Source organism: Oncorhynchus masou, chromosome 12, assembly GCF_036934945.1.
Source record: "Oncorhynchus masou masou isolate Uvic2021 chromosome 12, UVic_Omas_1.1, whole genome shotgun sequence".
NCBI classification, from domain to species: domain Eukaryota; kingdom Metazoa; phylum Chordata; class Actinopteri; order Salmoniformes; family Salmonidae; genus Oncorhynchus; species Oncorhynchus masou.
The window spans coordinates 53,945,074-53,964,445 of NC_088223.1; the positions used below are offsets into that span (position 1 = coordinate 53,945,074).

The following is a 19,372-nucleotide window of genomic DNA, read 5'->3' on the forward strand; positions in this document are numbered from 1 at the left end:
TTCCCACAATAAGTTGGGTGAATTTTGGCCTATTCCTCCTGACAGCGCTGGTGTAACTGAGTCAGGTTTGTAGGCCTCCTTGCTCACACACGCATTTTCAGATCTGACCAAAAATGTTGTATACCATTTGCCATATTCTAATAATTCTCATGTGAGTAGTTATTGCCACGGTCTAATGTAAAGCAATTCAGTCATTCTTGAAAGACAAGACAATCCTTGTCATGGAAAGAAACATTGTTTTTATAGTTAAATACATGGATTTTGTAAGCAGCAGGCATTTAGAATTAAATTGAGAATGGAACTTTATAGTTAGGCTTCGTGATATCACACCCAGCGTACCTTCAAAATTAGTCTGTTCGGCAACCAGAATTTATTCGAAAGGCAAAGTTTTCATAATTTGTTGCAAAAAAGAAACTGAAAAAAGAACCCACATGGGCCTCCCAAAAGTGGCACAGTGGTGTAAGGCGCTGCATCGCAGTGCTAGAGGCGTCACTACAGACCCGGACTGTATCACAACCGGCCGTGATCGGGACTCCCATAGGGCGGCGCACAATTGGCCCAGCGTCGTCCAGGTTAGGGGAAGGTTTGGCCGGGGGGTCTTTACTTGGCTCATCGCACTCTAGCAACTCCTTGTGGGGGGACGGGCGCCTGCAGGCTGACCCCGGTCATCAGTTGTCAGTTCCCATGACACATTGATGCGGCTGGCTTCCAGGTTAAGCGGGCAGGTGTTAAGAAGCGCGGTTTGGCGGGTCATGTTTCAGGGGGACGCATGACTCGACGCATGACATCACTGCAACTTCCCTCCCGAGTCCGTTGGGAAGTTGCAGCGATGAGACAAGATCGAAAAAGGGAGTAAAATACAAAACAAAAAAATCTAAATCCACCAGTTTTTGTTGTTGCAACATTGCTTTTGTCGAACAAACCTGGGTCAATGGAAACCTACCTATTGGCTGATTGCTCCCAACTCATAGGAATCCCCACCCAGTTGACAACTTTAAAATGGTGGAAGCCCTTTGGCAATGTCCATGTAAAAACAGCTTATATCAATGATGAGTCCCCTATCTTTCTTTATGTCAACAGGGCAAGTTAGGCAGGTAGCTTAGTGGTTAGAGCTTTGGACTAGTAACCGAAAATCGAATCCCCGAGCAGACAAGGTAAAAATCGGACCCTGAACAAGACAGTTAACCCTCTGTTCCTAGGCCGTTATTGAAAATAAGAATTTGTTCTTAACTGACTTGCCTAGTTAAATAAAGGTTAAAAAAAAGTTGTTTGGGGTAAATTTGCCCGAAATGCCACATGTCCATTTACATCAGTGCATTTGTAACAACCTAACCATTACAAAACGTTTATTAGATCAAATAAGCCTCACGTAGCAATTTAGCAATTACATTTTTTGTTGACCAAATTCGACACTCATTGACCTCCATACAAAAATTCCTCACTTCGTTGGCTTATTTTCGTGGACAAATTTTGGCCCGAATAAAGAGAATCTCTCTCTTCACCTTTTCGTCTCTAGTATGGCTTATATCCACAATGTCCCCCCCCCCCCCAAAAAAAATCTTAAAGCACAGTCCTCCCCAGCCCCTTCATCTGGCAGTGATGTCTTCTTCACTGCCCTCTTTTAGACTGAACACGGGCTCAGATGCCCCCCCTGGGCCTAGTAACATACAAGTTGCAGGGTAAGCAAATGCACTGTGTTGAGTGTTGAAGCTGCTGTCGGGAAATCGTGCCTTTAAAACTCCTACAGTTTAAGGCAATGAAGCAGACTTGGGCTGTGCCTTGTTGGACCTGATGCCCAAGCACAAACTGACATCTTCCTCATCACTAAGCTGTACCCAGCGGACATGGGCCCAATGGTCAGAGAGGGCTGTGCTCGTAGACTGGAGAAGCTGGGGATAGGGGGGACCTGTACCTGATCCATGGGCCTGAGACTGAGGGTCTGGAATCAGAGGACGAGAGGAATAAACAGCATTGAGCCCACAGTTGGACTGTCATGGAGGAGCTCCATGCCAATGAGATGCTCGGAGCAATTGGGGTCTCAAACTACTCTCCAAGCCACCTGACAGAGCTACTGGAGACCTGCAGGGTGCACCCTGCTGTGCTACAGGTACATTGATACCCTCAAGATTTGTTGGATACAACAAGGCCCAGTTTTTAAGTTGTCACAGCTGTTCATTGACTAAAGCTCAGCCTTCAACACCATAGTGCCCTCCAAGCACATTACTAAGTTCAGGGCCCTGGGTCTGAACCCCTCCCTGTGCAACTAGGTCCTGGACTTCCTGACAGGCTGACTCCAAGTGAAGGTAGGCAACAACACCTACGCCATCAAGACCCTCACAAACTTCTACAGATGCACCATTGAAAGCATCCTGCCGGGCTGTATCAATGCTTGGTACAGGAATTGCACAGTATACAACTGCAGGACTCTCCAGAGGGTGGTGCGGTCAGCCCAACACATCACAGGAAGGCCAAGAAGATCATCAAGGACCTCAGCCACCCGAGCCACAGCCTGTTCACCCCACTACCATCTAAAAGGCGGAGACAGTAATGGTGCTTTAAACACCACTAGCCTGAGTCACTGTTCTAGCCGACTACCACACTCTACTCTACCCTGCACCTTAAAGACTGCCACCCTATGTACATAGTCATTGAACACTGGTCACTTCTATTCATATATTGTCCATAATGTCTTTACACACCATTATTTATATATACAGTACCAGTAACACATATGGAATAATGTAGTAACCAAAAAAAATGTTTAAAAAATCAGAATATATTTTATATTTGAGATTCTTCAAAGTAGCCACCCTTTGCCTTGATGTCAGCTTTGCACACTTGGCATTCTCTCAACCAGCTTCATGAGGTAGTCACCTGGAATGCATTTCAATTAACAGGTGTGCCTTGTTAAAAGTTTATTTGTGGAATTTCTTTCCTTCTTAATGCATTAATTTAACTGGCCTGGGATTTGAACTCTGATTGCCTTCTATTTCTTTGTTGCCATTCTGCAGGTGGAGTTCCATCCCAGACTGGCACAGAGGGAGCTGAGGACAATTTGCAGGCACTCAGGAGTCTGCTTCCAGGCATATTCCTCCCTGGGGAAAGGTACCCTGTTGCCGAACCATAAGTTGTGGTTATGGAGGAGGGGCATGGCAGAACTGCCTCCCAGGTGCTCTTGCGGTGGGCCACTCAGTAGGGTGTGGCTATGTTACCCAGGTCTTCACGGCTCGAGAGGGTGAGAGAAAATGGTGTTTGACTTTGACCTGAATGGAGAGACCGTCTGACATGGACAGTGGAACAAGGTTCTGCAATAGAGATCCCACTAGTGTGGTCTAGAGGAGAGAGCCCCACAACAATATACAATATATTTGATCGGTCATAGAACTTGTTTATTGTTTACTCCATGTGTAACTCTGTGTTGATGTCTGTTCACACTGCTATGCTTTATCTTGGCAAGGTCGCAGTTGTAAATGAGAACTTATTCTCAACTAGCCTTCCTGGTTAAATAAAGGTGAAATAAATAAAATAAATTCTGAAGGCGAACCGCAAAGTCCTCTAGTGTAGCTAATCCTTATTGTGGCTAGCTTCACATAGATGGGTCTGACCACCATTCATCAAATAAGAACTGTCTTATAAATTAGGGTTATTTTAGATGACACCTAGCTATATAGTTAGCTAGCTAGCTAGTTAGCTAGCTAACTATAGCTACTGAAACAAATAGTTGTTTTGCTATGTTTTTGGGGAAGAACATTGTTTGCATCCGTGAGCCAGCTTGCTTGTTTTATGAACAGCACTGTGGGTGCGTGAGACAACTTCAATGCATCATAGCATACGTATCGATGAATTGTTGTGCCATGAAATACTAGTGATTAGTGGAATCACAGTGTAATAACTACGTAAAAAAATGTATGAACGCATTGTTATTATGTGACACGTGAAAGTGTTAAATAGTATATTTTTTGACACGCAAAGACCCAAACGGCGTTCCATAGAAATCCTGGTTGAGAATGAAACGGCTGAACAAATGGACAACAAAACAGCACAGCAAGGGACTGTAGTGACACTTCTTGCACTGTGATGCAGTGCCTTAGACTGCTGCATCTTTGTGTGTTAACTATTTAACTGTACAAGAAATGCTTAAAAGGACTCTAAAAAATGTTATCAGGTTTTTTGTCAAGGAAAATATTGGATATTGGTATCAGCCAAAAATGTTATATCGGTGCAGCACTAGTTTTAATAAGAAATTCAAACATTTCATCTGTTACATAACCTAAAAAGATGTAAAAACAGTTAACAGTTATTAATGAAAAGAAGAAATATCAAAATGTTAAGACACACAAAAAAGTTAAGTAGAATATCAGTTATAACTGAAGGCAGAGACCATAGTTGTTCTACACCAGACTGCCCTATCTATATACACTCATATTTCTTCAACTGAACAGTATTCAGAATATTTGCTTAAGGCAGTTGAGAGGGGTGTATATGGCCTGGATTGTAATTATGTCTTCATTTTTGTTTTAAATATCGATATGCATAATATACAATTGAAAAAAATATACAGATTAAATTAAAGATGATTGCAAATGAAAGAACAGTATGAAATGTACAGTCTCTAAGTTTAAGATAAATACCAAAATAAACTGAGTGTATCAGTCAAAGTATGTATGAGAATTGTTGAATGTCAAAACATGACATTTTTTGGCAAAACCCTGAATTGAAGAGTTGTAAGAGCTTATGTGAAGTCAGAATTTGTTTTTGCAGAATAAAGCATTCAATGGACTAGCATAGCTAACGATTGAAATCGGGGAAAAAAATATGTATAATAGAAAATTGTGTTCAACATATCCGTCTAATAATTATTGTCCTCACAGATCAGTTCTTTCACACATTTCATATTTTAAGACTCACGAAAGTATATTTACATTTTGTGAACTTCTTGAAATTCATACCTACAAATATAGAACATTTTCAATAGAACAATTTATGAAATTTCTCTGGAAATATTTGTTATACGTTGTTATAAATGTCAGTAGCACAAGAGATTGTCACTTAGAAAATGCATCTATTATGCACTGCATAACTTATTGTTAATTATTGCAACATATTTTCAATTATGCAGTGAATTTTTACATAACGTTTGATTTGATTGTACAAAAAGGTCACATTTGAACTGGTGATATTTTCCATAAAAATACTAATTTCCACAAAAGTATGCACACGGGACGTGAATATTTCAGCTGTGGTCCAGTCGTTATGGAAATGAGTATGAGCTCCTTCTTGACTTGGCTGGGTCTTTGAAAGAGGTGTGAACTTTTTCACTCCCTGCCTTCGGCCTCGTTTGGACTCCAGAGGAAAGAGAACCATCCTCGGGAGACCTCATGCTTGACGCCTCCTGGGCTAATCCCTCTCTTGGGCTCCTAGGGAGGGAAATGGATAGAAAGGTCAACTCTATACATTTTTATGTAAAGCAGTATGGATGTGCATCTTTCCCTTCAAAATTATTCAGTATTGGGAAAGGGGGAATGTGTCTTCCGTGTTTAATCCAACCCCTCTGAATCAGAGAGCGATTAACCAAAATACTTATTTTTCACCATAATTTTCAAATAAATTAATAAAAAAAATCCTACAATGTGATTTTCTGGATTTTTTCCCTCATTTTGTCTGTCTTAGTTGAAGTGTACCTATGATGAAAATTACAGGCCTCTCATCTGTTTAAGTGGGAGAACTTGCACAATTGGTGGCTGACTAAATACTTTTTTGCCCCACTGTATCTGTGAGCATTTCTGCTTTACTAAGACAATCCATCCACCTGACAGGTGTGGCATACCAAGAAGCTGATTAAACAGCATGATCATTACACTGATGCACCTTGTGCTGGGGTCAATAAAAGGCCACTCTAAAATTCACAGTTTTGTCACACAACACAATACCACAGATGTCTCAAGTTGAGGGAGCATGTAATTGGCATGCTGATGGCAGGAATGTTTGCCAGAGAATTTAAAGTAATTTCTCTACCATAAGCCGCCTCCGTCATTTTAGAGAATTTGGCAGTCACCGGCCTCACTACCGCAGACCTGTGTAACCACGCCAGCCCAGGACTTCCATGTCTGGCTTCTTCACCTGTGAGAGTTTACTGAAGAGCATTTCTGTTTGTAATAAAGACATTTCTGATCAGCTGGGCCTGGCTCCCTGTCATTTTTGCAGATTAAGTGTTTGAGCTAGTAATGTATCAATATTTATATCAGTATACACGGATTGTTTTAAAGCAAAACTTTCAGCAGGTATAGCCAGATGACAGAGGTCACCGATAACTTACTACCGGTAAAAACACAATTTTAAACAGTGCATAGATAACAATAACCTAGCAAATTACATAGGTTGTCCCTCTAATTTCTTTCGGAACTGAGAACATTTCAGGTCTACTGAGCACAAACTTGAACTGTGAACTGAGGCTCTACCAGCTTTAAATTAGTTTTAACAGTGTTCAGTTGGGCTATTGTGGTTAACAGAGTGGCCTAACATCAAAAACAATTGAGAAAATACATCCCATAACATTTTAACATGGAAATAGCGGTTCTATAATTCAGCCTACAGTAGCAGCCAATGTGTGGTGTTCAGTGTTGGTCTACATTCCATGAGACTTTTGGAAAAAACATGCAGGGCTTGACATTAACCTGTTTATCCACTTGTCCTTCAGACAAGGACGTGACTGAAAATGGTGTTGTTTAATGCAAGAAACCACTTTCCAAAATAAAATACATCACCATACCATTATTACAGACAATCAAACAAATGATGCTACTCTCTGCCTATTGGCTACTTAGCTTATTCAAGCCTGTCGCAAAATACAAGATTCTTTGCCTGACTCGCTTTTCAAAGATGTCTAGAAATGCACATGTTTTGTGCTCTTGTTGGAAGCAACCATTACCCCATTGCGGACTACAAATGAGCTATAACTGGGCTAATAACTCACTAACCAGCAAAGGATATGAACAAATCTGCACACGTCGCTAGGGTTGTTCGGCATGCAACATGACTCGTGGATCAATGACTGTCAACACAGTTACATACTTAGTTCAACACGGAAGGAGAGGACGCATCAGTTGTCACAATAGAGGTATTTTTGAAAGGTAGAAAGAAAGTAGTATGAGCAAAACATGTTGGTGAATCGGCAATTCTTAATATTTGAATCAATTTTCTGACCGATGCATGCTACATTTGGATCCTTTGGGGCCTGCGGAACGATCAAGTTCTATTTTAAACATTTGAATCGGGGACCGATGGTGAATCATTACGTCCATATTAAGCAGTCTTTACTGCAATCACTGTCAAGTAGTGATACTCTGGTAAAATTAGCTCCCTACAGTACATAAATGCACTACGCCTAGACTTTTGGAGTCCATTCATGTGGCGAAGGATGAAGTCAAATTGATTACACGTTTACTGTATAGTAATGTATAGCATATAGGAACTGGAGTGTCTGCTCTGTCCCCACTCGTTCAATTGTACACTCCTCTGTCAGACCTCATATCTTACCCCTTTGTCGAGCCAGGTGTCAAATTCATCACTCATCCTCCTCAGCTGGCGGCCATATTTCTTTGCTGCCCACAGTGTAGGAGGAGCAGACTGTGATCGGCTTCGGAAAGGAGCCCCATCGCCCCCGCCCTCCTCAGTAGGAGTTATTGCATCCTGAAACTCTGTGTCATCCCTTCTGCCAACCTGGGAGCACACCTGGGACTCGGAGTAGAGCCGAGCTCGCCCACCTGTGTCAGTGAGTGGAAAGGGATTGGGGGGGATTGAGATATGGTTAGATATATTTAAATATAACTTAAGAGGTTCACACGTATCCAAACTGAGTATTAATGCACTTTCATATTCGTTTACATTTCCAGGCTTGATAAGTTTGAGGGTAAATTATAGTTTGATTCTGACCTGGTCGTGGTCTGATGCTCGTCGTAGTGGAGACATTATGGAGCTGAAATTCTGGGTAGTGTGTGGTTCCTGAGTGGTCAGACTCATCTTGTTCATTCATGGTTTCTGGATTATCATCCACACAATCATGTGTGTGGTCCATTGTAAATATCTAAAGAGAAAATGGACATCCACAGTGAATGATAGTGTTGATTATAGCCATGTATCCGATTCCTGAGTATACAACTCAATGTTAGGGGGCAACTCAATGTTAGGAAGGTGTTCCTAATGTTTGGTATACTCAGTGTATATCTACTGTAAAGATATACTATCACCACAGGGTGTTGGTAAAATCACTATAAATGCATTTTATTGACAAATATAAATTCAACTTTTTAGAAAATATCTGCAACGTATTTTTGTCAAGTAACTTAACCAGTTAGCTAGCTAGAACTTACCCAAGGACCTGTCTCGAGTCCTGATGACTTACAAAAGGGTTGATTACATTTTGGTTATCCTCTTCTTCTGTCAATGTTAAACTGGAGGTGATATGATATTTCTATCTTTTCCACGAACCGGTCGGTGATGATTTCCTCGCATTGCATGTGGCACACCCGAATACAACAATATAGTAACGGGCTAGCTAACGTTAGCTGATTAGTTGTTGAATTTTTTTGTGTGCCACCGGGAGCCGGATCAAATGTTCAAAATGAACTTGTATAACTAGCTACCTGACATGTTATTTTCTTCACGATTGTCTTCGCAAAATTCTATTTCAGTTGGACGACTTTCTCAAATTCTTATCGAAATGTCTTCACGTGATTACCTACTTTCACAGTCTTTGCTATCACAGGCGACGCACCCGATGTTTTTGTTGTCTTGTACGCCACTGTAGTAGTACCTCTTTACCCAATCGACTGCCACTGGCATTCAGAAAGAGCCAATAAGGGCACGCTGCTAGGGTTTTACTGAGTGACTATCTTGTCAAAACGTCACTGTTGCGAAAGGGCTATGGAAAGCCAAACGACTCGTGACTTGTTATCCATTTCGCTCATCCCTGCCGTAGTGGATCATAGATGTGTTGTCGTGGAGATTTAGATTAGCTGATGAATAAACACACTCTTACATTAGGTAGACACATTTCACAATGGCCTGTATATTTGTTCTTCTTCGGTAATTTAGAGCCATTTTCACTGTTGAATTTGAGAAGGTGGATTTATCTGAGATATCACCCCTAATTATTTTTCATTTGTTTGAAGCAGAACAGTATTCTGGCCATTGATGATGGACCTATAATGATGGGCATCACGTCAACCTATGTCTGCTTTTGTTCCCCAGATCCCTTCCATCAAAAGCACCCGTACATAAAACCACTGGTTATGTCTCCAATCCAATGATTGCATTCATCAAGTTAAGGTTGGATAACTACTGGTAATTTACCGAAGTTACTGGAACGTTCAGTCATTTTGGTAATAAACGGGTATTCAATGGAGATCTATAGTAACTTGTGTAATTTGTACTTGAATAACTTAAAAAAAATATATCCTCGTATATAGTATTCATTTGTGTATATGAGTTTTTAGTGGATATACCATATGGTTCAAGAGAAAATAGCTGAAAAAAGCATCTAATCAGCAATGGCATTATTTTCAATGAACTCTGTAACTCTTCCAATTATTATTTTTTTTCACAACTGCACTTGCACATCATCATCTGCACATCTATCACTCCAGTGTTAATGCTAAATTGTAATTATTTCACCTCTATGGCCTATTTATTGCCTTACCTCCCTACTCCCTACATTTGCACACACTGTACATACATTTTTCTACTGTGTTATTGACTATACGTTTGTTTATGTGTAACTCTGTTGTTGTTTTTGTCACACTGCTTTGCTTTATCTTGGCCAGGTCTCAGTTGTAAATGAGAACTTGTTCTCAACTGGCCTACCTGGTTAAATAAAGGTGAGAAGAAAATAAAACTGCCACCAGTTTGGCACCAAAACATTTACAACAAATATTGACATGGTTAAATAAAAGGGTGTAAAAATATAGAAATTATATTTCATGCTGATACCCTCATGTTAAACACCAAATGGCATTGACTCACCTATGTGAGAATGCTGTTCATCGACTACAGCTCAGCATTTAACACCATAGTACCCTCCAAGCTCGTCATCAAGCTCGAGACCCTGGGTCTTGACCCCGCCCTGTGCAACTGGGTACTGGAATTCCTGATGGGCCGCCCCCAGGTGGTGAGGGTAAGCAACAACATCTCCACCCCGCTGATCCTCAACACTGGGGCCCCTCAAGGGTGCGTTCTTAGCCCTCTCCTGTACTCCCTGTTCACCCACGACTGCGTGGCCACGCATGCCTCCAACTCAATCATCAAGTTTGCGGACGACACAACAGTGGTAGGCTTGATTACCAACAACGAAGAGACGGCCTACAGGGAGGAGGTGAGGGCCCTCGGAGTGTGGTGTCAGGAAAATAACCTCACACTCAACGTCAGCAAAACTAAGGAGATGATTGTGGACTTCAGGAAACAGCAGAGGGAACACCCCCCTATCCACATCGATGGAACAGTAGTGGAGAGGGTAGTAAGTTTTAAGTTCCTCGGCATACACATCACAGACAAACTGAATTGGTCCACTCACACAGACAGCATCGTGAAGAAGGCGCAGCAGCGCCTCTTCAACCTCAGGAGGCTGAAGAAATTTGGCTTGTCACCAAAAGCACTCACAAACTTTTACAGATGCACAATCGAGAGCATCCTGGCGGGCTGTATCACCGGCAACTGCTCTGCCCACAACCGTAAGGCTCTCCAGAGGGTAGTGAGGTCTGCACAACGCATCACCGGGGGCAAACTACCTGCCCTCCAGGACACCTACACCACCCGATGTTACAGGAAGGCCATAAAGATCATCAAGGACAACAACCACCCGAGCCACTGCCTGTTCACCCCGCTTTCATCCAGAAGGCGAGGTCAGTACAGGTGCATCAAAGCTGGGACCGAGAGACTGAAAAACAGCTTCTATCTCAAGGCCATCAGACTGTTAAACAGCAACCACTAACATTGAGTGGCTGCTGCCAACACACTGACTCAACTCCAGCCACTTCAATAATGGGAATTGATGGGAAATGATGTAAAATATATCACTAGCCACTTTAAACAATGCTACCTAATGTAATGTTTACATACCCTACATTATTCATCTCATATGTATATGTATATACTGTACTCTATACCATCCACTGCATCTTTATGTAATACATGTATCACTAGCCACTTTAACTATGCCACTTTGTTTTTATACTCATCTCATATGTATATACTGTACTCGATACCATCTACTGTATCTTGCCTACGCTGCTCTGTACCATCACTCATTCATATATCTTTATGTACATATTCTTTATCCCCTTACACTTGTGTATAAGACAGTAGTTTTGGAATTGTTAGTTTGAATACTTGTTGGTTATTACTGCATTGTCGGAACTAGAAGCACAAGCATTTCACTACACTCGCATTAACATCTGCTAACCATGTGTATGTGACAAATAAAATTTGATTTGATTTGATTTGACTAAGTTGATGGTTTATATTTAGGATAATGTCATTCTAGTTCTATTTTAAGATTATCTTATTTGATTCTTTTATATAGTTTTACACTTGATAAGGCCATACAGCTGGCCAGATACAGACCCCTGTAATAATCTGAAGTACCAAAAAAAAGAAATGTGTTAAAATTCCCCCCCAAAAATGTAAAGTCACCAAAATTCTGGTAATTTACTGGTAAACTTAGAAAATGTCCAGTTATATAACCTCCCTTTGCAACACTATATCAAGTCGTCTGAGATGAGAAGGTGGCCGGAAAGGCAACGAGGAAAGGAAGCCATAAAAAAACATTGAGATACAACCTCTATCTTGCCTATATGTTGTTTTATTTACGATGTGGTGTTTTATTTACTATAGTTATCTAGTTGTAGTTTTGTTTTATGGCCACTAGATGGCGGGAAACTCTTATACATCAAAGCTGTGCTGTAAATTATTTGACTTGAGCGTGCTATAAAATGGTCCAATCAAAATCCAGGATTGTAATTTAGTATGTTGAGTCCATATCAACCACTACATGTGCATTTATATTAATTCATAATAAGGGAGGGTCATTCCTGCTAACATTTCTGGAAAGGGAGGCAGTAGGCTTGCTGGAATTATTAGTTGTTTGGACTGTTTAACTAACACCAGCACTTCATGGGTATAAGTTTAGATCACAGTCTCTACCAGAGACAACTCAACATGTCAAGGCAACATGCAATGATAGGGAAGAAATGAAATATTCCTTATTAGAGTGCCTGTGTGCTCACTGAAAGTCTCACCATTACCAGTAGTCAAAGGGATGAATACACTCACACACACACACACACACACACACACACACACACACACACACACACACACACACACACACACACACACACACACTGTTTGGGATATATTTTCTGTTTTCTGTTGTCTTAGAAAATGAGCAGTGTCAAGGCTGCCTATAGTCAATATTTCTAATGGTATCAACCTAAATCCGTCAGTGCTTATTTTCTATTTATCATGTCTTGAGCTTGGATGGTTTATTTAAGTATTTTATTGTACAGTAAATCTTACTGCTTCTGTTTCTCATCCGGGAATACTGATTTAGTTTATGAACTCAGACCAGATTACTGGACCCTTTGTGCACATTAGTATGGGGTGATCATTTGTAACTAAATGTAATCGAAGATGTAATCTGGTCTGAGTGATAAAGTAATAATCTATCATGACAGGGCCACAAACAATAACTAGCAATGCTGCACACACCAAGAAAGGTTCAAATCTCACCTTTCTGGTAAAAAATAGTTATAAATTGCTGAAGTGTAGTCACTTTTGAGGACACAAGCTCAAGTACACAGTACAAATGTGTTGAAAATATGAAATATTTTACATTATGTATTTCCTATTCAACAAAACTGTAGGAATAAGGCTTGAAATGACTTATATTCGTTTCTAAATATAGTATAATCAATTGATAAAATGACCATAAGATCTCACCTTCCTTATAACTGTAAGATACATATTTGCATATTTAGTGTGCATATTTTCTAAAGGTGTCTCTTGATCAAAACATTTTTTTTAACCCTTTATTTAACTAGGCAAGTCAGTTAAGAACAAATTCTTATTTTCAATGACGGCCTAGGAACGGTGGGTTAACTGCCTGTTCAGGGGCAGAACGAGAGATTTGTACCTTGTCAGCTCAGGGGTTAGCCTCCTGGACTCGTTCGGAGCTGACTTTTCATCTCAAATTAATATTGACTGTCTATGACAAACAGAAATAGATTTTTGTTTAAAATCTATTCATTATTTTTAGATTACTGGCTATAAATGAGCTCTGAATGTGCTACAGCAACAAAACCACTCTCTCCTGTTGCATTACAATGTAAGGATTTCAGACATGCGTTGTTAGTGGCTGTGACATAGAGTTCAGCCAGGCGTTGATGGACAGTCGAAAGAGCTAATTAAATGGTAGGACCGACATCCCAGCTTCAAGTGGTGTCAGATTTCACATCCTGCTTCACACAGACAGAATTTACATACTCCTGTGTCTGAGAGAGTCAGCGTTATTGCTCAATACAAGCCTTCTCCATCTATGCTGTCCACATATACATTTTTAAGAGAAACTGTCGGTTGGAACTGGTACCAGAACCACGCAGTTGAGGTCTCAACATACTGTTTGTTCTAAGTTAGAATAGTAGAATGTACAAGGTGCAATTTCGAAATTTGGTTGTGCATCAGCAGTTTTTCTCTTGCTATGTCAGTCAATGATAGTCACTCAATTAACCCATGTCAGCAAAACATTTTTAGATTGGTAAGTTAGTCTGCAGCCAGCTATCTAAACTTAATCATCATAGTCAAATTACCGGCTGGGGGGCCCCCATTGATTTTGTTTGTCAGTCTCACTCAGATATCATATTAAAACCAGCAAACATTTCTTTCCACCTTATGGGAAAATGTGTAGAATCGCATACAATTAGTTATAAATTGCTAAATCTACTCTCCGCCCATTGGCAAAATGTGTAGAATTGCAGCAGACTTGCTTTAAAACGGCAACATTTTCTCTACACCCCATGGCAAAATGTGTTGAATTGCACAAAATGGAGGGGGGGTATGCACATGTGGGTACACAGACTGCGGTCCCTCATGATGAGTTCTGATTTTTTTGTGGCCCCCACCCTATCAAAGTAGACCAATCCCTGGTTTAAACTGAGTCGATGTCCACAGGGGCTTGGGGAATACTCACCCGCTCTGGCCCTGAGCAACTAACCTGAAGGGCTTTGTTACTGTAGATGCCTTGGTGGCACAAATCTGTAGCTGTGAGCAAGTAGGCTAATGGTGCATTCCTAGAGAGGCAAAACAAAGACAACATGATTACTTGATATAACATGAATATATATCCATTGTTTCGTAGCCTAAGGTTGTGGAGGGAGGCCCTGCTGTCAGGGGAAACTCAGTGAAAATTTGTGGAGGCCAGGTCTGCTGTCACTCACTGGGCTGGGGCTCATCCAGAATGATGTGATTATAAGTGGCTTTCGATTATGCAACCATAGACACAATGCCAGTCTGTGGGCAGTCCATTAATCCAAAACCAGCAGAGTGACAACGATTTCATTTATTTATCAGTTCCCCTGTCCAGGAAGACCATAACCCTCTTCAAAATGTCTGAAACATTGCTCTCATAGGGAGTTACAACCATGGGTTCCATCCAAAGGTTATTTGGTTACATTTAGGTTTTGAAAGCTGTGAAATTATTCCCCAAATTAGTTGCTTTACCATTATACTTTAATTCAACCTGAATACATCTATTAAATTTCATATTCTACAGTATGCCGTGGAGCGCCATTCTTTACTTACCCAAATGTAACTTCTGGTTATAACAGTAAGATGTATGGAGATTACAATGTTTCAATAGACTGGATAAATGCTAACAAGTAGTGTTGTTAATTGACAACTTGCGGTATGCATGAAGCAAAGACTCATTATTAATGTAAATAGGAAGAGAAAAGATCAGTAACCACAGGTTTTATCATTTGTTTTGGTGGAGAAAATCCAAGAATTTAAATGATTTATGTCGGCCGTTAATGGGCAGGCAATGGGGAGGCTCTGCAGTCCACGCTTCTATAAACTGCTGTACCCTCTCGCGCACTGTTTCTGCATGGTGCCTAACCCTGTCCACTGATAGACGAAATTAGAGAGGGCTGCATTTGCAGATATCCCCGTGTCTGCCTATCCATCCTGTTCTCCCCCATTTCCATCACCTTTGCTTCTATGCTAAACTGATGCTGATGTGAGGCTTGGGTTTAAGTCCGTTTCCATCACTCATTCGCGCCTACACCCATGTGTATCCCTCTATCGTAGGCTATTCTTCGAATGGACTCTTAAGAGACAGCATTTTCCAATTCATTTTTGGTTCATTGTGAAACATTATGCTAAACCTGTTTATTATTTGTTTAATTTAGTGCAGACAAACAGTAGTTTGGTATTCTGGTTGCTGTGGAGAATAAATGGCCGATCCAAAAAAGGAGCGAGGTTCTTTAAACGATCCAGCACGGTGTCAATCATTTAACTCAATAATTCAGCATCAACAACCGCTCATTGCCTGGCTAACAGAGACGAGTGCCAAATTAGATTTTAAAATAAATAAAACATGAACAAAAGATTCTGAATACCAGACATTATTTATCAAGAATAAAATGACCGAGAATAGCATATCAATTCAATCCATGTTCGCAAGTTAACCTGCCTGAGAAGCCTAGAAGAAGCGCCTAGGCAAGCTGAACGACGTCTCCAAGATCCAGCGCATCAACGTGAGGAGCACCATTGATAGGCTAGTGTTCTTTGGAGGCAACATACAGTGAGTTTTGCTGTGCCACATTGTATACGGAGAAGGAGTCGAAGGACAGGAGGCAGCTGATATTGGGCAGCAGCAAGTGAGTATTATTGCTATACAATGCATTGACCAGCACCGAACCAAATGGATGAATCATTACTTTACATTGCACATATGAATTCCGCAAATAAGCTACCACTTTAATGGTAAACAAGGTTGTTTAACAATACGCTAACCAACACGTTGTCTCATTGGGAGGAGGTGCGTTGGATTGGATACAGGCAGCTTCATATAGGATATTGTGTGCACCTTTAAAAACATAGGAATTCTGAACGCTTGTGTCATTTTGTGTATCTCTTATCGACCAAGTTTTAAGAATTGATGTCATTGTCCTGTCTTGCAACAGTACCACATAGGAAGAAAGCCTGCTTGTCCCCTGCCATTCGGGAAGAGGTAAGGGTGATGATCTGTTAAGACACGTTTTTTTAGTTCCTGCTGACAGAGCGCTGTTCAGGTGAGTGATAATACTGTTCTTTCTACAGCGAGTTTGACCTATTCAAGAGACTATGGAATACTGTGTTTTTTATTAAAACTATGGAAATAATAACCTCAGTCAATCGCTTTGTTTGTACCCTAGAAGTTTACTTGTTGACGTTTGTAGTACCTTAGCTACAGTATTGTGTCCAATTGTTGATGCTGTCGTTAACACACCTGTGTATTGTCAACCTGTGTGTTAGTGTAATGTTCCAAATCCTCTTCCTGATTGTGTCATGGTAATGCCACAAAGTCTACAGGAGTTGCATACTTGTCTTATTAAGATGTGTGGATATGGTTTACATAACACATTGAGATCAGGTTATACCTGAGTCCAGAGGGTTATTGTACCGCAGCAACACTGCAACTACAAATTGCACATCCAAAGTAGTGCTTTTCCACCAAACAAATGACATTAAATGACAATGTGAATTGCTGGTATGACATGTTGTTCCCCTGGATGAAACATATGCATTGGTGTGAGAAGAGAACCTCTGTGTATGTGTTTTTTTCATTAGTGCAATGCATCAGCGTGTGTGTTGTGCTGCATCGGTGATGTAGATTCCCTTAATGATACTTATGAAGGATGAAAAAAAGAGGATGGAGGCCTGAGATGTTTTGACTATATATTACATAATTCTAATGTTGAGTTAGTGGTTCTATTTTTATTTACCACATGTTAAGGGAATCCAGTTCCTGTTTTATCTGCTCTCCTAGGGCTTGGCTCTGGACAACCGTTGAATGCCGAGAGATAGGGGGTTTTGAGCTTTCTTTGATGTACAGCTGCTTGTATTTTTGCATTTTGAATATCTCTGATCTCGTTTTCTGGGTTGGAGGATGGTAAATCCGATTAGTTGTGTTTTAGTGCGATACATTAACTACCCATCCTAGAGGTTTCAGTTATTATTATTATTATTAAGGAGCTGGTGTAAAAAAGAACAATGCCAGACAGCAACTCATTGAACAAATCCATAGTAATTTAACCTCTGTGCTCCTATGAGTTCAGTAGCTACTGTGGGACTTGGTCAAAAAGGTCTGTAAGAACAAGTACGTTCAGTGTTATATAGTGTTAGAAATACCATTTTTAGGATGCAACAGTTAAATTATGTTCAGAAACATGACACAAACATGAATCCATCAAAATGACATAATTACTTAATCTTTGTCATTTTAGTGCCTATTTAGTTTATTTATTAAACGTATTAGTCCTATTTTATTATCCTTTATGTTATATCAGATTTAAAATAGTTTCCTCTCTTAAGATACATGTATCAACATGTCTGTTTTTACATGTACAGTAGGGTTATTTTGTCAAGTTGAGGCATTCTGTCCATCGCCAACATCCTCATTGAGCTGGATTGGCTCTAGTACCATTCTTTGCTGTTTTTTGAGGTTTGGTTAGAGACATGAACTTTGACTGCTGGCGCATTCCACCAATATTTGTTCTGCTTCTGCCATCCTGCAATCTGATTGGTTGTGAGTAGTGGATTCATTGTCTTTCTCAGTTCATAAGTCACAACCACAGAGATAACTTTCCGGTTCGACTCACCAGGATGTGGGTGGGTAATAGTACTGCCAGGGTTCAGGGATGTCTCTCAGAAGAAGAAAAAAGTGCATTGAAAAGAAAGATCACGTTGGGTCAAAAATAGATTGGTTTGTCACACTTTTTAAAAAACATCAATATCACAACAATGATCCTGCATGTGGATTTATTGAAAACAGTGGACATATCTCCTCTGAAATCTGAAAATGTACCATCTGCTGGTGTGTTAGGTCAGGTTGTGTTTCCAAGGCAGCCCAATTCAGATTTTTTTTGACGAATCACATCAGATATTTTCCCATCAGCTCTTTTTTCAGAGCTGATCTGATTGGTCAAAATACTAATTTGTGAAAAAAAGATTAGAACTGGGCTGCCTGTGTAAATCCAGGGGTCTTGTATTCTCATGTACTTAGGTCAGGTCTGTTGTCAGCGTTGTGTTGTCGAACCGTGTACTTTTTCAAGCAAGGGGTCTTGATGACAGAAGTTGCATGTCCATCCCCTGCTACTGCTGATGAACTCACTAAAAGTTTGAGTTCATCTTAATGCAGGTTGTGGATAGATACAATTCATGTGATCCATGCTCCAGATATTGGGAAGCCAAAAGAAAACACATACACATTCTTATCATGATTATGGATTTCCCAGCTCCACCCAGAACCTGGGGTTCTAGAGAGGGTTAAACACATGTGCTATGTGAAAGAAGCTTTTTGTGTGCTTCAGTGAGGCATTTTGTTAAATGTCTCCCAAATGTCATTCCAGTCTTACAAATTGCTAAAAGGAATAGGTCAATGTGTTCTGTTTTGTGTGCACAGAGACTGTGTTGTGTGTTTTGTGTTTATCAAATCCCAAAGTTATTGAGCTTTCCAGGACCCCAATCAGGCGATTGAATAGAAGAACATGTGCCCCAGTCCCTAGACCATTACAATTTAACATGGCAAACTTATCCCGTCTGCACAGTAAATCCTGGGATGCTTTACTGAATGCACAAACATGGTTGTGTATCCTTTCTTCTTTAGTCCTGAAGGAATGTTAATTTCAGATTTAATGTCTGTTTCCTGTTTAGTGTTTGGCTTTGTGACGCACTAAAGGAAGTTGCAGAGGCGTTGTAATCTCTCAACAGAAACTGATGAACGGTCCTCAGGGTCTTGGTTAATTATTCACATTTTGTTGACTGGTGTGTGTGTGTGTGTGTGTGTGTGTGTGTGTGTGTGTGTCACAATGACTGAGGAAATCAAATGCCTTTTGCAATGTTTATGCAATCGTTTTTTATGTTGACACAGCCCCTTACCACTAAACATCTTGAAGTGACTAATTGGAACCAAGCTACCAACCTGTTATATTGTTATGATAGAATGGCACATTAGGGTCTCATACCCTCTTAAAATATAAGGGTGCTTGACAAATTAAATCTGGCAAACATTGACTGTCCACTCAAACATGAAATTCTGTACTGCAAAACACTTTCACAGTAC

General features: G+C 40.5%; 1 protein-coding gene and 1 pseudogene across 3 annotated transcripts in view; one reads left to right on the forward strand and one right to left on the reverse strand.

Moving 5' to 3' along the window:
* Positions 1 to 1,599: 1,599 nt before the first annotated feature.
* On the forward strand, positions 1,600 to 4,674 carry LOC135549362 (glyoxal reductase-like; annotated as a pseudogene).
* Positions 4,208 to 19,372, reverse strand: part of LOC135550436 (bcl2-associated agonist of cell death-like) — a 339,230-nt gene continuing 324,065 nt past the window's right edge. The window contains exons 1-4 of one of the 3 annotated variants that reach the window (XM_064981228.1): positions 8,402 to 8,823; positions 7,933 to 8,083; positions 7,537 to 7,763; positions 4,208 to 5,417 (exon numbers count right to left, since the gene is read on the reverse strand). In XM_064981228.1, coding sequence (XP_064837300.1) covers positions 5,316 to 5,417; positions 7,537 to 7,763; positions 7,933 to 8,074 — 471 coding nt within the window. In that variant the 5' untranslated portion in view covers positions 8,075 to 8,083; positions 8,402 to 8,823 and the 3' untranslated portion in view covers positions 4,208 to 5,315. Of the gene's footprint in view, positions 5,418 to 7,536; positions 7,764 to 7,932; positions 8,084 to 8,369; positions 8,824 to 19,372 lie in introns of those variants that run through there. The other 2 variants (XM_064981227.1, XM_064981229.1) reach the window with 2 other exon arrangements.